The sequence below is a fragment of the Sorex fumeus genome, unplaced genomic scaffold (genome assembly GCF_029834395.1).
Source record: "Sorex fumeus unplaced genomic scaffold, SorFum_2.1 ptg000051l, whole genome shotgun sequence".
Classification (NCBI taxonomy): Eukaryota; Metazoa; Chordata; class Mammalia; order Eulipotyphla; family Soricidae; genus Sorex; species Sorex fumeus.
This window is the reverse complement of record NW_026606108.1, coordinates 42,312,135-42,329,554: the sequence shown is the minus strand read 5'-3', so window position 1 is coordinate 42,329,554 and position 17,420 is coordinate 42,312,135. Positions and strand designations below refer to the sequence as shown.

The 17,420-nt window shown below is 43.8% G+C and overlaps 1 protein-coding gene across 2 annotated transcripts in view; it reads right to left on the bottom strand.

Moving 5' to 3' along the window:
- ARHGAP26 (Rho GTPase activating protein 26) overlaps positions 1-17,420 on the bottom strand; it is a 511,759-nt gene that overhangs the window by 337,983 nt on the left and 156,356 nt on the right. For both annotated transcript variants that reach the window (XM_056124844.1, XM_056124845.1), the window contains exons 7-8: positions 7,628-7,732; positions 5,881-6,010 (exon numbers count right to left, since the gene is read on the bottom strand). In XM_056124844.1, the coding sequence (XP_055980819.1) occupies positions 5,881-6,010; positions 7,628-7,732 (235 nt within the window). The remainder of the gene's footprint in view (positions 1-5,880; positions 6,011-7,627; positions 7,733-17,420) is intronic.

The following is a 17,420-nucleotide window of genomic DNA, read 5'->3' as shown; positions in this document are numbered from 1 at the left end:
TAACTATAGGTTAAGAGTTCGATCATATGCAAATGCTGTCATGATCCAAAAGTAACAACGAGACTAGGATCCTGCTTCTAAGAATAGGAAAGTTATCTGGCCTGGGCACTGCAGTCTGAGATCGAGATGGCCCTAGGAGAGCAATTCTATAAGCTTAAAGTATTTCTTACTGTCTCGGTCACGGTCCTCCCGTTGTTCATCGATTTTCTCGAGCGGGCCCAGTAACGTCTCCATTGTGACAACGTGTTACTGTGTTTGGCATATCAAATACATCACAGGTAGCTTGCCAGGCTCTGCCGTGTGGGCGAGATACTCTCGGTAGCTTGCCGGGCACTCCGAGAGGGGTGGAGGAATCGAACTCAGGTCGGCCATGTCGGCTGCGTGCAAGGCAAACGCCCTACCGCTGTGCTATCGCTCCAGCCCATTTCTTACTGTGTCCATACAAAATGATTTATATTATGTATGCTTATATGTTGGTCGGACAAGGAGAGGAGAAACACAGCCAGGGAATTCTGTTCTACTGTGGGTTGATCTGCTAAATGAGAATCTGTCCTAGAAGCAGTTTTCCCTTGTGTCCTGACTAGCTTGGATGAGACTGAACTTTTCTCCCCCTCATCTGCCTTCAGTAAATAATTTCAGTATATTGTAAGAGGCAGCTTCCCTTATCTCACAGAAACCTAGCTGGTCTTAGATATGCAGATCTCAGGTGCTAGCCAGGCCTGATCTTGGGGAAGTAGATGCCTGGCTCTAGGCAGGCTAGTCTTTGAGATGTAGATTCCAAGCTCTAACAGACTGATCTTTGGTATGCAAATCCAAGTGCTGGTGAAAGATGAGGCCAAGATTACTGGCCTGTGGATGTAAAGAAACAATGTATGCTTTGCCCCCTCAATGTTCTTTCTATAACTCCTTTTGATGACATCACATGTACCTTTAGAGGTACCATGATCTATATAAGGGAGATTTCAGGGCTCTCTGGGGGACACATGCCTCAGAGAACCTGGGAAGATGGGGCTGAGAACAGAAGCTGAGAGGACAAAGGAGCACATGCTTGAGAGATCCTGGGGCCTCCATGACATACATCTCTTCCATGTAATAAATTGCTACTAAGAACAGCCTGGCCCTCGTTTCTTTCCTTCGCCTGACCATCGCCATCGACCTCCCTGGAGTGGGGAAACGGCCTAAGACTACCGAACGAGGGCAGCAGGAGAGATAGGCCCCTGCCATCCCTTTGCCCTTCCTTTTTTGTGTGTTTGTTTACACAGTATTGAAAGGAGACTATTTAGGAAATATACACTTAAGTAAAAGAACATCATTATGTGTATCCTACTTTCAAATGGTTGGGGGGAAAATCTATCTGTCACTGCACAATCATGATCACAATCATCCTGTTGTTCGTCGATTGCCTCGAGCAGGCACCAGTAACGTCTCCTTCGTCCTAGCCCTGAGATTCTAAAAAGTGCCACATTCAAGGCTCTTTCAGGGTAAGGAGAATGAGACCCATCATTGTTACTGGTATATGGCATATTGGGTACACCACGGGGAGTTTGCCAGACTCTGCCATGTGGGCAGGTTACATTTCGTAGCCTGCCAGGTTGCCCAAAGCAAGAATGAGATAATAAGATGCCACGTGGCTGCGAATGCAATGATACATATATAAGCCAGAGACAGGAAGATTATTAGTAAATAGTAAACCTTCATGAAACTGGGGCAGAGACATAACTCAACAGATTCAGAAAAAGCTTGGCATGTGAGAAGCCAGGGTTCCATTCCCAGCTCCTCCAGGAGCAACCCTGTGTTGACACAGCTGGAAGCAGAGCTTGGGGACTGCCAGGTATGGTCCAAAAATAAAAAAAATAAAATAAATGTGTGAGTCTGTGTAAAGCTCATTATGGTTGCTCTTCATACTATTTTTGCAACTCTTCTCTTGGTCTGAAACTATTTCAAAACAATAACGTAAAACTTTCAAACAAAAAGTATTTTTCTTAAACAAACAAAGAAAGCTATATCCCAGTAATATGCTGCATCTAGATAAATGAGCTTAGAGGATAAAATTTTCTTCTTATGATAATTAAGACATAAATACTCAAAGAGTACATTAAGTATTTGAGTAAAATTGTGTAATAGAGGGCCAGATCGAGAGTACAGTACATAGGGTGTTTGCCTTGCATGCAGCCAACATGGGTTTGATACCCAGAATCCCATATAGTCCCCTGAGCACTGCCAGAACTCCTGAGTACAGAGCCAGGAAAAACCCCTGAGCATCACTGGGTGTGACCCAAAATCCAAAAGCAAAGAAAAATGCATAATAGGGGCCAAAGAGATAAAAAGGGACAAAGATGCATGCCCCACACACAGTCCACCTGGTTCAGTCCCTGTCACCACACAGTCCCTCAAGCATTGTTAAACATGGCCTGGAGAGCCCTGAGCTCCAACAGGCTGACCCAGTGATTCCCTGTAGTGTGCTGGTCCATCAAGTGAAAAGTTATCGGAAGGGCACCCCAGGCCTCTCAGGCACCACTTGGAAGACCCCAAGATAAACAAAACTTTAATTTAAAAAATAGAAAATATGCATAATGCAATATAAGCCACAAAAAAAGGAATATTGCTTTCGTATGTGCAAGCAAACAATAAATTAAGAAATAAGAGTATACAACTATGTTTTCATAACCAGATTGTATATTTTCAAACAGACCTTAAAACTTATGGGAAAGGGTTAAAAAAACATGCAACTAAAGCAGCTTCATTTCTTACTACACTCAACAAGCTTTGTTTAAGAATAAGGTTCCTCTCAAAGGCAGATATGCAGACCAATGGAACAGGGTTGAATATACTGACATCTCCCCGCAAACATATGATCATCTAATCTTTGAAAACAGAGCAAGAAATGTGAAGTGGAGTAAGGAAAGCCTTTTTTAGCAAATGGTGCTGGCAAAACTGGATGGCTACATGCAAAAAACTGGGCTCAGATCTCTGCCTAATACCATGTACAAAAGTAAGATCAAAATGGATTAAAGACCTCAACATCAGACCAGAATCCATAAGGTACATTGAAGATAAAGTTGGCAAAACCCTCCATGACATTGAAGCTAGTGGTATCTTCAAAGATGTCACGCCACTGGCCAAGCAAGTGAAAACAGAGATAGACAAATGGGACTATCTTAAACTAAGAAGCTTCTGCACCTCCAAAGAAACAGTGACCAAAATACAAAAATAGTCTACAGAATGGGAAAGGATATTCGCCCAATACACATCCAACAAGGGGTTGATATCAAGGATATACAAAGTACTGGTTGAACTCCACAAGAAGAAAACATCCAACCCCATCTAAAATGGGGCAACAAAATGAACAGAAACTTTCTCAAAGAAGAAATCTGAATGGCTAAAAGGTACATGAGAAAATGCTCTACATCATTAATCATCAGGGAGATGCAGATCAAAACAACAATGAGATATCATTTCACACCACAGACACTGGCCCACATCCAAAAGAACAAAAGCAACCAGTGCTGGCACAGATGTGGCGAGAAAGGGACCCTCCTTCACTGCTGGTGGGAATGCCAACTGGTTCAGCCCTTTTGAAAAATAGTATGGACGATTCTCAAAAAACTAGAAACTGAGCTCCCATTTGACCCAGCAATTCCATTCCTGAGAATATACCCCGGAGAGGCAAAACAGTATAGTTGAAGCAACATCTGCACTTGTTTTTTCATTGCAGCACTGTTTACAATAGCTAGAATATGAAAAAAACCTGAGTGCCCGAGAAGAGATGACTGGTTAAAGAAACTTTGGTACATCTACACAATGGAGTACTATGTAGCTGTTAGAAAGGATGAAGTCATGAAATTTACATACAAGCGGTACTACATGGAAAGTATCATGCTAAGCGAAATGAGTCAGAAAGAGAGGGACAGACATAGAAAGATTGCATTCATCTGGGGAACATAAAGTAATAAAATAGGAGACTAACACCCAAGAATAGCCGAGATAAATACCAGGAGGTTTACTCCATGGCTTGGAGGCCAGCCGCACACTCTAGGAGAAAAGGCAGCTCAGATAGAGAAGGGAGCACCAAATAAAGGGTGTTGGGAAGATCCGCCCAGGATGGGAGATGCATGCTGAGAGTAGACTATAGATCAAACATGATTGCCACTCAATGCCTCTTTTGCAAACCACAGCACCCAAATGGAGAGAACAAAAGGGAATGCCCTGCCACAGAGGCAGGGTGGGATGGGGGGATGGGGGAGGTGGAAGGGATACTGGGATTAGTGGGGGTGGAGAATGGGCACTGGTGGAGGGATGGGTACTTGATTATTGTATAACTGAAACCCAATCACAAAAATTTGTAAGTCTACAACTGTACCTCATGGTGTTTCACTAATAAAAATTTTAAAAAAATAAATAAATAAGGTTCCTCTAATCACAAGCATGCTTGGATTTCCAACCCTCCTACTGCACCCAGATGTCAAAAGGTGATAAACCTAAGCAAACTACCAGGTAATCCCTAAACACTGAAGAAGAATAAGACTCATCACTGAAGCCAAGTATCATAATTCTATTCTATTAAAAAAAAAACTCCCATAAGTGAAGACATCTGCCTAATCTTAAATCGACATAATAGGGAACTGTCAGAAAGAGAGGAATAGACATAGAAAGACTGCACTCATTTGTGGAATATAAAGTAACAGAATGGGAGACTTACACCCAAGAATAGTAGAGATGAGTACCAGGATCACTCCACAGCTTGGAAGCCAGCCTCACATGCTGGGGGGAAAGGCAGCTCAGATAGAGAAGGGACCACCAAGTAAAGGATGCTGGGAGGGCCTACTTGGGATGGGAGATGCATGCTGAAAGTAGACTATAGATCAAATGATGGCCACTCAATACCTCTATTGCAAAGCACAACACCCAAAAGGAGTGAGAGAGTGCAAAAGAGGTGGGGTGGGGTAGGGGAATGGGGTAGGGGTGGTGGGAGGGATACTGAGATCATTAGTGGTGGAGATGGGCACTGGTGGAGGGATGGGTACTCAAACATTGTATGACTGAAATGTAAGCTCGAAAGTTTACAAATCTGTAACTGTACTTCAGGGTGGTTCATTAAAAATAAATTAATTAATTTTTTTTAAAAAAAAAAGGAATAGGGAACTGAAGGGAAAACACATAGATCTGGGAAAAGTAATGTGCCCAGCCAAAAGAGCAGTGTAGCAGAACAGAACTCTTCTTTAAAGAAAACCTTCACTTTCTTTAATCCCTAGCACTGCATATACACCTTATTCTGGAAGTGCTAGCCAACACAAATTCTGTCTTCAGGTCTACAGCCTGAGTTTGTGGACCATCAATAAAAACTTCAGGTTAGCAACACTTGGCATCTGACTTTTCTTCCTGGTTCGCACGTAAGATGCTGTTTGTACTTTTAATAAAATGTAAGAGCTAGAAAGATGGGAGTTGAATGTAAGAGGAAAGAAAACTAAAAATCACTATGACTGCTGGTAATAATAAGGTCTAGTTTAGCAAGGTATTTCCCAGGCTCTCCTGCAAAGATATGTATAGTTTTCATATCACTATGGATAGAGGAATTTCTAGAATAGAGTCATCCCAGGGAGAAAAAAACAGCTACAACATGGCCCCAATTAATCCCAGATTCCTAAAGAAATTTCAGTCCCCCACCCCCCTTCCCCCAAAAAGAATAAATACATCACTCAGAGGTAAGCAAGACCTTGTGGAATTCATCTTTTTCTTAGTAAACTAAATTTTAACTGTGTCTCACTCATCCCAACTCTTGTTTACATAACACAGCTCCAGATCAAGCAGTACTGAATATTCCTTCCTCCTTCTGAGCAACAGAACAAGCACAGCCCAAGCTGTTGATCCTCAGGCACTCACGTTTCTCCTGAACATAGAGGTATCCTTCCATGGTGTAGGGACTGATGGTTTTGTGGTCAAGGGGATTCTCTTTCATCTTTTTCATCAATGATTCCACTTCCGATCTGGTGCCTTCAAAGCGGTTTCTTGTCTAGGATGAAAGATATTTTATTCAAGTCTAATAAAATCCTGTTACCTTTTTGAACAATTTAATCCCACAGAGTCCTCAGATCCAAAACCAGGTAAGTGGCATTCAGTCATCTAGAAACTAGACAGACAGATGCTTTCAAGAAGTCCACGTTGGTCTTAAAATGTTGAACCAGATTAACTCTCAAATTCAGCATCAAAATCACCTGGGAACTGATTTTTTTTTAAAAAAGTGCAAATGTCCAGGCTTCAGCCTCCAAAATCAAGATGGTACGTCTGGACCCAGAAATTTCTATTTGAAACAGGCATGTTCTGACTTAGGACTGGGTGATTATTTCTGCAGGGAATGTGGCTGGCAGCCCACAGTTGATTCCTTTCTCTATAAGAAGCAGCTTGGGGCTGAAGAGAAAGCACAGAGAGTAAAGCACTTGTCTTGCACCCAGGGCAACCCAGGTTCAATCCCCGGCATCCCATATCATCCCTGGAGCACTGCCAGGAGTGATAGCTGAACACAGAGTCAGTAGTAACCCAGAGCACAGAGTATGGCCCAATTCCCCACCGCCACCACCACCACCACACAAAGGGAGCTACTTCTTCCAATTTACCCTTTCCCGGGGCAGCCTGCATCCAATAACTAGTGGGGGCCAGTAGCAAAAAAGGTTAAGAACCAAAAGCTTGGCCAGTCTCAAGGTCCACCCTGTTGCGTGTGGCCCAGGTCCACCCTGCTTCTCTGTGGCCCTGCCCGAGGCTTCCGGAGCACAGCCTCATGTCTCCCAGCAGCGGCCCTGCTGCCTGACACTCTCACAGGACAGCCAGTACTGCTCCCTTGTAACCCCCTCAGTGTCAGAGGAATCCAGCCTCAACGGAAACCAGGTGTGGAGTGCCCTGCTCTGAACCAAGGAAGCTTCTAGTTCTCTGGCAACAGAGGGCCCTGCCAGGGCAGGCTGCAGGCTGCAGGCTGCAGGGCTGACACCAAGAGACACGCTGGGATTCTTTTCTACATGGGATCATCCAGAATCCGAGGCAACACGCAGACTGGCCTGGTTCCACACATTGAAGACGCCCCTGCCACTGCGGACCAAGCAGCCCTAAACACAATACTGAGCACCCAAAGGTCCGGCAGTTTCAAATCTGAGAAAGGAGATTGGCAGTAAATCACAGTGACTGGGGCTTCCTGTTAGCCTTCCTCAGAGTTGAACGAGAGCACATCCTTTGAGCCAGAGGCCACACAGAGGTGCCCCACCCCCTCTGTCTAAACACACTCCAAGGTCTCCGGTGCACAGGCAGCTAGAGGCATGACAGGGAAGCTGGGCTGGGCCGGCCTTTCCACTGCCAAAGGAAATCCTGACTCCAGGGCCACAGATCTACAACATAATCAACAGCAGCACTTCCGAGAACAAAAATAGAGTTTTGAAATAATGGGGAAGAGGATAATGCGCTAACCTGGGGTTACCAAGCACCCCAGAAAGGCCTGCCCCCAGATGCCCTCTGAACCCAAGCGAGTCTCAGCCTTCTTGGGGGCTTTCTACGCCACAGAAGAGATCTCTGTGCCACCAAAACCACACTCAGTTTTAACGCTGCCTTAACCAGAGAAAAGAAATCGGCCCCCTTGCCCACTCACATTCTGTATGCTTATGGTCAGCTGCGTCTTGAAGTCGCTGAAGTCCTTGGCCAGTTCATAGCCATGGTGATAGAAAGTGAAGAGTCCTTGCAAGAACGCCAGCAGCTGGAATGAAGGAAGAAGGGTAGAGGCCATGTAAGTGGGTTAAAGAGGTTTCATGCAGCGTCGCCTGGTTCCCCAGCTCTGGTTTAAAAGTCTGGCTAGAGTCAAGTATTAATAATGGCAACTGTTTGCTGAGCACTACAGACAGGCCAAGCACCAGAACTTCCTATGCCCTTTCTGACCAAATTCTCACAACAGCATCCCTGTTATCTCCACTTTAATCTTGGCAAAGCATATTCAGAGAGGTTAAGAAACTCGCCTCAGAATTCACAGCAGCAGCCAGCATTCAAAACCAGGTCTGACACTAACAACTAAACTCTCACCCTCTGCGCTCACCACCTTAAGAGAAAAAATATATATATCAATATTCCATCACACTCTGAAACTCAGAGCTCCAACCCAGTGTCCTGATGCCAAGTACAAAACCATGCACAGGGTGTGGTTAGAAAGACAACCAGCTATGAATGGAGGAAAGGAAGCTGTTGGTCTGCGGTCTAACGGGCAGTGTCAAATCAAAGACAGTCATTTAGGTCAGCCAGCAACTAATGGTATTTCTGTGCTCTTCCTACCTTTTTCAAAACTAAACACTTAGGATCCTTCAATGAAAGATTCCCTAGTCCTACTTCGTTAGTTAAGATGTTTTTGTAAATTCTAATGACTCCCTCAGATTAAAGGGAAAAACATTAGCTGCTGAGTCTTGTCTTTGTGAAAAGGGAGAACATCTGTCCACCACAAACTTCACAGCATGCCTTCAGATACTTTAGAACTACTGATGTGACCACCTTTAGCCCCTGCACAACTTAGATCAATGGTCCTGGGATCTTTCAGAGTCCATATGCTGGCCTGACTGTAGTTTGGCTTTCCTGGCTCATTTCCAAGTTTCAAACATTTTTGTCTCATATCCAAATCTCAGCCCAAAGAAAGGGTTCTAATAAGGCCTGAACGGGGCTTGGAAGGACCAGGTGCATCACCTCAATTACAAGTTCAGCTCAACTGCATATTTTAAGCTGAACATCTCTCTACCAATTCATGAGCCTAGAAGTCCCCTCTGCTGGCCCTGGTCTATTTCTACTACAAGATAGATTAAGACATACTTTCTTTACTCTACCTTCTATTTGATTTGTCATAGTCTGTATTTAGTTATCCAGTCTCTAAATGAATATACCCTGATTTACTAAACAGTCTCAGTCTCACGAATTTTCACCTCTCCTTTTCTTTTTTTTCTCTCTCTCTCTTTTTTTTTTCATTTGGGGAAGTATTGGACAACTGTGTGGTCTTTGCTGCTCCTGCAGGGAGCTTACAGTTTATTGAGCCACTCCCACAGCAGTGCCACTGAGGCACACACAATTACATCAGACACTAATAATCCTAAATTGCTTTTCTCTTTCCATTTGTATGGTTTATTTAACAATGCCCTTTTTTACAGACACAGGAAGACAGTTGATGCTATGCTATGCAACATGGAAGTTAACTGACTTCAAAATAATATTTATTCCTGGGCATCCATATTTACTTAGTTCCTAGCACTCCAAGAGCAGGGTCACGACGAGGGACTGATGGACACAGGGCAAGCTGTGTGCTACCCTGGCATCAAAATGGGCCAGACCAAGCGCCACAATACATAACTATAAGTTAAGAGCAAGACAAACACTGTCATGACGCAAAAAGAAGCAATGATCCCTAGATAACTATGCTGTAACGGGTAAGAAGGGTGTGGTAGAGAGATTTGTAGGAGGTAGACTAGACTCTGGATGGGAGAATTGTTGAAGATGCTGAGGACAAAGTAAGAATAGAACAGAAAAGAAATGAAGAAAGAAAAGACTAGACACTGGGGAAGGAAAACAGAACTACTCTGAAACAAGACTCCGGGACTGGACTCTGGGAAGGAGATGCTGAGAAGGAGATGTTGGGAAAAAGCTGAAGACTGGACACTGAGGACTAGACATTGAGGATGAGAAGGTCGACGAGATGTTAAAGACGAGGAGGAGAACTAAGACTTTGGCGATTTTGAGGTCTTTGAGAAGACTAGGATGTTGAAACTCTGATAACTGGGACTACGGCCAAAGTGACAACTATGACTGTGCTATAAAGGGAGAGATCAGACGACACAGGGGAGAAGAGAGAAATGGGAGGAGAGAGAAATAAACTGACTACGGACCAGCCTGCAGCCCAGTTCCTGTTCCTCCATTCTCCTTTCCCCTGCTCCTTCCCCCGTCGTCCAGCCTGGGGAGGCAGCTCTTGGCCACCAAACATCCTGCATCCTACCTCTGCACGAGCCCACCATCACAACCCTTGCACCTTTCCATTTTTTTATAATGAAAACTTACAGGGGAGAGTGGAGGACACACTCAGCAGTGCTCAGGGCTTTCGCCTGCCTCCATGTTCAGGGATTACTCCTGGCAGTGCTCTGAGAACCATAAAGGTTCCAGGGATCGAACCCAGGTGAGACACGTGCAAGGTGCGTGCCTTGGCAGCTGTACCATCTCTGCAGCCCACCTCTCCTTTTCTAATTAGGCAACTCTTAATAATAATAGCAAACAAACTTTACCCTACCCTGTTATTCTTCCATCTTGTTTGGCAAATTGGCAAGCACCAAGGTCTGTGCTAACTTTAGCTGAGCTGGGAGGAGGGACTCGGGCCCGTCCTTGGGCTAAGACATGTGCCCAGACCCATGTATCCAAGAGCTCTACACTGGAGAGTCTGATCCGAGCGCATGGTGCCACAATGTCCCCTGTGACTGGCCCTGGCGCACTGAACTCCCAAATTCCATTTGGAGCTGTTAAGAGTGGCTAAACGGTCCTTACACAGAGGTCACTCTCCTAAATTAAGGAACGGGTGACAGGCCAGTGGTCAGCAAAGACTCATAATGAAATCTTTCCTTCACAGATGACTAAAGTCCTTTGGAGTTACTCTATATGAAATAATCTTCTGAGGACCAGAGCAATAGTACAGCAAGGAGGACACTTGCCGTGCCTGCATCTTACCCTGGTCTGATCCCCGGCATCCCACAGGGACCCTTGAGCACCACCAGGAGTGATTTCTGAGTGCAGAGCTTGGAGTAAGCCCTGGGCATCGCCAGGTGAAGTGGTCCAGAACCCAAGTAAACAAAGAAATAATTTTTGAAAGACCATTCTTTGGAGAGGAAGGCTGATACTTTTCCTTCTAAGCAGTCCAGTAATAAAGCGTTCTCATGTCAAACCTGGTGGCAGTATTCACAGGGAAGAATGTCTCTTCAGATCTTTTCCCTGTCTGCTGTCCTGGAAGGTTGCATCCCATCACTTTTCCAAGGCACTTAGCCCTCCTCTAGTGGAAGATAATATAAAGAGAAGCAGCTAATCCTAAATCATTCTGCCTATTAACACTAATTCATCCTTCATTTAAAGTCAATAGGGCCTCTCTTACTCGGATCTCAAACAGCTTACTAGGATGCTACTTGGGTATCAGCTTCCTAAGATGTGACTTGGGTATAGAGGCAAGTGTTCCAAAGGTACAGTATTGCTTGTATCTATTTTGGTTTGCACTTCCTTTGCTCTCATGGCTGATTGTCCATTTTTCTACAGGAAATTATTCCTTAGATATTATTATCTTTGGCCCACTTCCCTTCTCTCTGCCACTGCGGCAGCTTTGCTCCCTCCCCCAACTCTTTCCATTCCCTTCCTACACACTGTACAACACGTGGAACCTATTACTCAATGGGGATTGGAAAGTTCACTCTTCAAGGAGCAGGACAAGACCCACAGAAGAACTCCAGAGACGAAAGGATCTGTCTGCCTCAAAGATACACTTCCACCCAAACACGCAGAGGAAACACTTGCTGCAGTGTTACCTGTCTATCAGATAAATCAGCTTTGGAACACGGAATCACGGCACAACAAAGGAAACACCAAAGAAGGGTTTGTCTCCCCCTTTCCCCCACCACCCCGATTTACTTTATCTTCTTCCCATCTTGTTTAATTTCTTAGTATAAGAAGAAAATTTATTTGCTTCTAAGTGGATGGACATGGAGAGTATCATGCTAAGTGAAATGAGTCAGAAAGAGAGGGACACACACAGAGTAACTGCACTCATTTGTGGGTTACAAAATAACATGAGATTAACCCCAAGGACAGTGGAGACAAGGGACAAGAAGATCGCTCCATGCTGGAAGCCTGCCTCAGAAGCTGGGGGGAGAAGGCAGCTGGGATAGAGAAGGGATCGCTAAGTCAACGATGGTTGGAAGGATTGCTCAGGATGGGAGATGTGTGCTGAAAATAGATAAAGGACCAAACATGATGGCCTCTCAGTATCTGTGTTGCAAACCATAATGTCGAAAAGGAGAGAGAGAGTAAGAAGGAAAGTGTTTGCCATGGAATCAGGGAGAGAGGTGGAGGCAGGGCAGAAAGGATACTGGGGATTGGTGGTGGAAAATGTACACTGGTGGAAGGATGGGTGTTCGATCATTGTATGACTGAAACACAAACATAAAAGCTCTGCAACTATATCTCACAGTGACTCAATAAAAAACAAAGAAAATGTATTTCTATTTCTTAGCTGTCAGACAACACAAATACACTGTGCAAAGTGTAATTGCAATTTTAGCTCTGATGGCACCTATTCTGAACTGATACATTCAGTTTGCCTCTGTTCACTCAAACAGAAGAACTATTGTCGTAACTGAAATTACCTCTCCCTCAACCCCTAAAAAAAAAGAAAAAAAGAAAGTGTACGTTAAAATTATAACCCTCAGTCACTGTCACTGTCCTCCCATTGTTCATCGATTTGCTCATGCGGGCCCGGTAACGTCTCCATTGGAGACTTTTGTTGTTACTGTGTTTGGCATATCGAATACATCACAGGTAGCTTGCCCGGCTCTGCCGTGCGGGCAAGATACTCTCGGTAGCTTGCCGGGCTCTCCGAGAGGGACGGAGGAATCGAACTGGGGTCGGCCATGTTAGTACGCAGCTAACATGGCCGACCCCAGTTCAATTCCTCCGTCCCTCTCGGAGAGCCCGGCAAGCTACCGAGAGTATCAAACCTGGCAAGCTCCCCGTGACATATTCGATCTGCCAAACACAGTAACAAGTGTCACAATGGAGATGTTACTGGGCCCACTCAAGTGAATTACCTGCTTTCGAGTTTCCCCTATAGCAAATAACCCTCAATATGTCATAATTTTATTTGGGACTAGGACCTTTAAAGAGGCAATCGAGTTAAAATAGCCATCAGGATCTAAGTTAAAATAACTAGTTATAAAAAAGGGCAATTTGGACACAGAGACAGAAACACAAGAACCAGAGCCATAGTACAGTGGGAAGGGCACTTGTCTTGCACACCACTGACCCGGTTCAATTACAGGCATTCCATACTGCTTGAGCATCACAAGGAGTAATTCCTGAGTGCAGAGCCAGGAGTAACTCCTAAGCACTGCTGGTTGTGGTCCAAAAAAAAAAGAGGGAGGGAGGGAGGGAGGGAGGGAGGGAGGGAGACCATAAGAAAATATTCATAAAGTCATCAGGCTGCAGTGATGTATGGATAAGAATAGCAAACAATGCCAGCTAATCCCTGAAGCCAAAAAAAAGAAGACTTCCCTACTGGATTCAGAAGGAACACAGACCTGCTGGTAACCTGTTCTTTGGTTTGTAGAACTATGAGACAATAAATTTGTTTGTAGTATTTGGTTACAGATGGCAACTCTATTCAACAAATGAATAGAGTTTCCAAATATTCTTCACTCACATAACAAAAAGAATGGGAGCCAGCAGAGTATGAAAACTCAGACCTGATATGCCAGCTAACACCCTTGCAGTAAAAACTCAGCATCTGTGGAATGGGCCTTGCACAGAAGAACAAGCAAGACAGTGCTCACCAAGAGAAATATGAGAATGATGTTTTAGAAAATGCAGGATAACTGGGTTCCAGTTGGAGTGAAGGCAGAGGTCCAGGATGAAATACAGGTGAAAGAATGCAGACCTGCGGATAGACAGAAGTAGGAGAAGGGACTGGGAGGGCAGGCACTAAGAGGAGATAACACTTTGAGGATGTGGGGTCTGGCAAAGTCAAAACTGAGTGCCCTAAGCACTAGGTGATCTTCAATTATGGAAATTCAGGGAATAGATAGAACTTCACTTCACTTTCATGAAGTCAGTACATCATTTTACGCAATCCAAATCTCAAGAACATTTAGTACCTCAATATGAAAATAAAGGCTTCCAGGGCAAAAAAAGAAAAAATATATTATTTAGATGCCAGAAGTCCGGCCTTCCTTCCTTGGAACACTAAAAATTTGTCTCTGTTTTCTGAAGGTTAGCAATGTTCTAGTACTTGAAGTTACTTTCTAAGAAATAAATGAAATAGTGTGCATGTATGGCCCTTGAACAGCTAGAAGATTCTACTTTGACTGCAACCAAGACAAAATATTAATAACCACATCAGGTACCCCAACAATTTAATTCAATGGATTTCTTACTGGTTTCCTTTTTAATAGTAAGAAATGAAACGGTGTTTCATAGAGATTGAGGAACCTACCATTACAGTTCTTCATTAAATTAAGTGTGACTATGGATAAATAAGTGTACCTCCAATTCTTCATCTAAAAGCAGATTTAAAAATAACAGCACTGCACTGTCCTCTTGTTCAGCAATTTGCTCGAACGGGCCCAGTAACGTCTCCATTGTGAGACTTGTTACTGTGTTTGGCATATCGAATACGTCACAGGTAGCTTGTCAGGTTTTGCCATGCAGGCGAGACACTCTCAGTAGCTTGCCGGGCTCTCCAAGAGGGGCGGAGGAATTGAACCTGGGTTGGCCAGGTCAGCGGTGTGCAAGGCAACCGCCCTACCCACTGTGCTATTGCTCCAGCCCTTAAAAATAATAATTATACCTAACTTCAGAAATGTTTCGTGGATTTAACTTCATAATGGAGGTAAAGTGTTTGTTACAAGTACAGTACAAAACAGAATTTAAGCTAATAGCATCAATTACTCTTTCATGTTTCTCTTTTCTATAATCAAGGGCACTGACTCAAAATTTGATGTACAAAGCAATCACCTGCTATATCTACTAAACCACTAATGAACAGGCCCTATCACCTGGGTAGAGCCTCAGTCCCTCGGGATTTCTATTTCTAAGGCTGAAGAGTATTCTACTCAGTGGCTTCTTCACTCTTTGAATCTCTTCTCCCTAGCCACAGCCCCTGAAGCCAGAGCCTGTAAGTTGGTGCAAATATTCAGAAAGAAATGATTTCCACTTCCATTTTGGAAGTTAAACATCCAAACCTTACATCACTTCCCGTTAGAGAAGAGAAATTACCTCTCTTACTTTCTCTCTTCATTCTATGAAACCAAAACTTTTTTCTCCTCAGCATGTCAGGTACCATTCTTTATGACCTAATAACATAGTAGTTTTTGACTCTTTTATCCCTCTGGCATCTATTTCCAACTTTGCCCAGCCGGTCACTGATCTGCCTGCTACCTTAGCTCTTGACTCTATTTAACAAGCTTCCTGATAAGGCTCTGAGCAACTCAGACACAGTTGACAGGGCCCTGCTGCATTCTCCTTGATACTCAGCAAATAAGTGCTTTTAAATTTACCAACACATTAAAATAGGTGAGCCCTGTTAATACTGGTAATTGGTTCATTTTACATCGAGGAGACCCTAAACTGACAAAACTAATATATTCCTCTACCATGAAATGAAAAAAATATTGTTAGCTGGCTGCTTGTTGGCAGTTGTTCTATGCATGAGGATCAAAAAAATTAATCCTCAGAACACTTTTATAAGATAGGTAGTATTATTATGCCCATTTTGTAGATGAGTTAACTAACGTTCAGAGAGATAAATAATGCTAGCCCTCTGACCTATGAGGATATGATTCTCGAAACTAAACACATGGATAAAACATAATAGAATGCACCAAAAAATAAAAGGACAGACGTTTAAAGATTTCTTTTTTAAAAAAGGGGAAGGAGGAAGAAGAGGGAGGAGGAGAAAAGAGGAAAGGGGAGGAGGAGGGAGGAAGAAAAGGGAGGAGGAGGAAAAGCCTGCAGAGATCAACAGTCATGCAAGTGAGCTAAACCAAGATTAGATGTATCCTATTAAGGAATGAGGCATCCATGTCTACTGTATATCAGGCTTCAGGGTTATCTGCTACCCTAAGAAAGCTAAGAGATACAATACTTGACTCTGAGAGGTTAAAGTGAAAACGTGTAAATTCATTTTTAAAAAGGAGAATTAGCCAATCAAAACATAATTCACAAAAATAAAGAAGACACAGAATTATTGCTATAATCATGTAGAGTTGATTTATGTGTACGTTAAATTATTGAAACAGACTCTCTAAAAATTCCAGTCAAAACTAATAAAAATACCAATGACCAAAACTGGAGAGTGAGTTCACAGGGACAGACCATATGCTTTGCATGCATGGGGCCCTAAGGTAAAACCCTAGTACCGCATGCCCCCTTTCCCAGAACCATGAGGAGGTTCCCAGAACCTCTGGAGGTTTCCAAGCACCACTGAACCTGAGTGCTACCACATAAGCAGACCTGAACACTGAATCATAAGGTCCAATAGATACAGCTTGGAGCACTGCTAGGAAGGTCCTCATCCCCCCCCCCCCCAATTGTTTTTAACAGGAAGCATTTGCATTTCAATTGTGATCATCACAGAAGATGGATCTTCAGTGAACCTCTGACCCAAAGGCCAAAGGCTGGCTTTACCACCACTGTGCCCTAGGCAGGAAAATCAACAAAGTTGTCTGAAGGGTGGTGTCCCACCCCACCTAACCAAAAAGATGAGAATTTATACCTGAGCACTTCAACAAGTGGTGTACTCTGAAGTTCCCAGTATTAGGTTACTAAGAAAAGGCAGTTATAAAAAATTTACAGAATTTGCCAGAAGTATCTGTAATCCCAAGAACATAGTTCTGGGGCTGGAGCAAAAGTACAGCACATAGGTCATTGGCCTTGCATGCAGCCAACCCTGGTTTGATCCCTGGCATCCCATACGGTCCCCTGAGTACTGCCAGGTGTAATACCTGAGCACAGAGCCTGGAGTAACCCCTGAGTATCACCAGATATGACCCAAAACAAAACAAAACAAAAAACCCAAGAATTTAGTTCTAATATAATAAAGGATGCATGACAAAGAGAGTTGGAAATAATCACTCTGGAAAGGAACTGCATGCGGAAAGTAGGTAAAGGAGCAAACAGTATATGCATTACAGACCACAGTGCCCAGAAAGGAGGAGGGGTGGGGGAGGGGGAGAGAAAGTGCTTGCCTTAGAGCCACAGAGGCAGGCTGGGGAAGGTGGGGTGGCAGGAGGGAAACTGGGGTAATTGGTGACGAAAATGGACTCTGGTAGAGGGATGGGTGTTGGATCACTGTATGACTGAAACCTGATCATGAACAGCTTTGAAACTATGTATCCCAGGGTGACTCAATTAAAAAAATAAAAATTTAAAAAATTAAATAAATGAATAAATTAAAGATGCATGGGGTTCCAGAGCCAGCTAGAACCTTGATGAAACTATGAGCAAGACGCCTAAAAGCAGCCCCAAAGCTTCCAGACTAAAAATGGGACACAGAATACTTTATTGAGAGAAGTGATTTTAGAAGAATATAGGCAAGCAGAGAAAGAAGGGACTCGCTCCCCCACACCCACCCATTGTAATGAGTTTGGGGGAATAAAACCAATATGCCTGAGGCTGACAGG